The 2,363-nt window shown below is 40.0% G+C and overlaps 1 protein-coding gene across 1 annotated transcript in view; it reads left to right on the top strand.

The window, feature by feature from the left end:
* Nucleotides 1-1,992: 1,992 nt before the first annotated feature.
* The window catches only part of snx24 (sorting nexin 24), a 15,210-nt gene continuing 14,839 nt past the window's right edge, over nucleotides 1,993-2,363 (top strand). The window contains exon 1 of the mRNA XM_005735289.2: nucleotides 1,993-2,183. Coding sequence (XP_005735346.1) covers nucleotides 2,115-2,183 — 69 coding nt within the window. The 5' untranslated portion in view covers nucleotides 1,993-2,114. The remainder of the gene's footprint in view (nucleotides 2,184-2,363) is intronic.

Consider the following 2,363-nt stretch of genomic DNA (forward strand, 5'->3'; position numbering starts at 1 on the left):
TTTTTTGCTTTTCTTTTCTTTTGGGGGGGGGGTATTTTTCATAGCTCATTTCTGTTGGATTGTACTGTATGCTTGCCTTTTACTGCCACTTGTTAGAAGAAATAAAATCCAGAAAAACATGAGCCTAAAAGAGAAAAATCGCAGCATAAATCATGTATATCACAATGTTATATTGAACCCAGTTGTTTAAAGGAAAATATATTTATATGCAGCAGATGAAACTCTCTTTACGCAAGAGCTTTTGTTGAAACTTACTTGAATAAAACTGTAATATTGTATCGAAGTTTTAGGCTGATTATTGTGATCGTGGTGACTTTGTTTCCAACATGTATGTATATGTTATTGTCTTTGATTAAGCCACTGATTCTTTTTTTAAAACTGGATAAAATTTCTGAAAATAGCAAAGAAAAAGCTGATTGTTTTAATGTGTCACGCTAATATAAAGCAGAGAAAAGCAGCACAGAACCACTGCAGCAAAACAGAGACTCTCATTTCCTCACATTTAGTCCCTCTTATTGAAAATTACTGGAAAGATAGATTTCTATTACCTTCCTAGAGTGATGAGCACCCATCAAATACACTCTTGACTGTTTGTAACACAGGCTTTGCATAATAAATTTGTAATGTCAATCTGCAATATCACTACTGAAAACCCCATGATGTCATCAAAGTTGTTTCCTGAGTTGGCAAATTTCCTTCAGTGCGAGGGAAACTTTCCACATGCTACACATCACGTATAACTGGTATTAGTGCCTGATGTCAGTGAAGTCACTCTTTACACAATGGTATATACATTTCTACGAGCATGTATGTTTTCATGAGTTTCGTGCACTTGCTATAACGTTTCCTGGGTGACTCTGTTGTCAACACCATAACTAAAGGCTGGTTTAAAAGTACATATTCAATGACACACAATGAAATACGTCTTCATAGATGTTTGAACTGGTTAAAAGTATTGTGTATTTCACTGATAATATCACTCAGTATTATTTATTACTAGTTCATTGAGGTTTGCAGGCATTCCTTTATACTCAGCTCTCTTAAGGTCCCACCACAGCACTGATTCACTCATTCAAACGACACATTGATTCTTTTCTTTTTCAGCAATTCTGTTGTAGATTTGCTGCTGTGCTTGTGATCGTTGTCATGCTGCATGATCCAATTTCAGCCAAACTTTAGCTGTCAGAGAAATGGTTTCACATTGAACCTTTGGTATAGAGCGGAGTTCATGGTCGACTCAATGTCTGCAAGGTTCTCAGGTCCTGCGGCTGTAAAACAAGCTAAAATCATCACCCCTCTACCACGCTTCAGTTTGTATGAGGTATTATGTGCTGATATGCTGTTTTTTTTCCCTCCTGCATGGCGTTGTGCATTATTGCCAAACATCTACACTTTGGTGTCATCTGTCCAAAGGACATTGTTCCCGAAGTCCCAAGGTTCAGGTGCAACTTTGCAAGGTTTAGCCATGATGTCAAACAAGCCATACTTGTTCAATCTTTTTCTAATTGTAATATTGTGAGCTTTAACACTTAACATCCTAACTGAGGCTTGTAAAGTAGAGTTGTGTTTTTGCTGTTCTTCCAAGCATTTCAAAGTCTCGAAAAGGATGAGGTTGGAGCTGGAAAAGAGGAAGACCACAGAAAAGATTCGCACATGTAGTGAAGGAGGACATGCAGATTACTGGGGTGTCAGCAGAGGATGGTAGAGATAGGGTGAAATGAATGCAGATGACGGGCTGTGGCAACCCATGAACTGAGCAGTTGAAAGAAGAAGAAGAAAATATTCTAACCCAACATTCACACACTTACATATATGGATCGGAGGCAACTCAGAATTCAGTATCTTGCCCAAGGATCCTTTCTCATGTAGATTAAAGAAGCCTTATCTTTCTTCAAGATAATCCTTACAACGGTGTGCCCTCCGGTCCAGCAGGGGGCACCACTGAGATGTCTTTCGTCACATTTGAATTCTGTGATTTTTATCAGTCAAACTGGAGTAATCCACCAGCACTGAGTGAGTGAGTGTGTGTGTGTGTGTGTCAATGTGTTTGTGTGCGCCAGAGGATCAAGATCAAACATCACCTACCTGAAAATCACGCCTCAGTTCGAGTGAAGATGCATCCGGTGCGAGTGTCGATCCCGTCTTTTCGCTCAGAAAACAGCTCGGTGGAGAAAGGATACACGGTGAGCTGCTCCCTAATAAACCCTGTGTGTCTGTGTGTCGCCTGTCCTGCCGCTGTCATCAGATTTAATGTCAACTGTGCCGCTGTCTCTCTCTGTTAGATCATAAACTGCACTCTGCTCGCTTCAAATCAGCACCGAATTCGCACTTTATGGTGCAAATGAGGCACGAAAAGAGGCAAA

Source organism: Pundamilia nyererei, unplaced genomic scaffold (genome assembly GCF_000239375.1).
Source record: "Pundamilia nyererei isolate P.nyererei 1_Seehausen unplaced genomic scaffold, PunNye1.0 scaffold00063, whole genome shotgun sequence".
Classification (NCBI taxonomy): Eukaryota; Metazoa; Chordata; class Actinopteri; order Cichliformes; family Cichlidae; genus Pundamilia; species Pundamilia nyererei.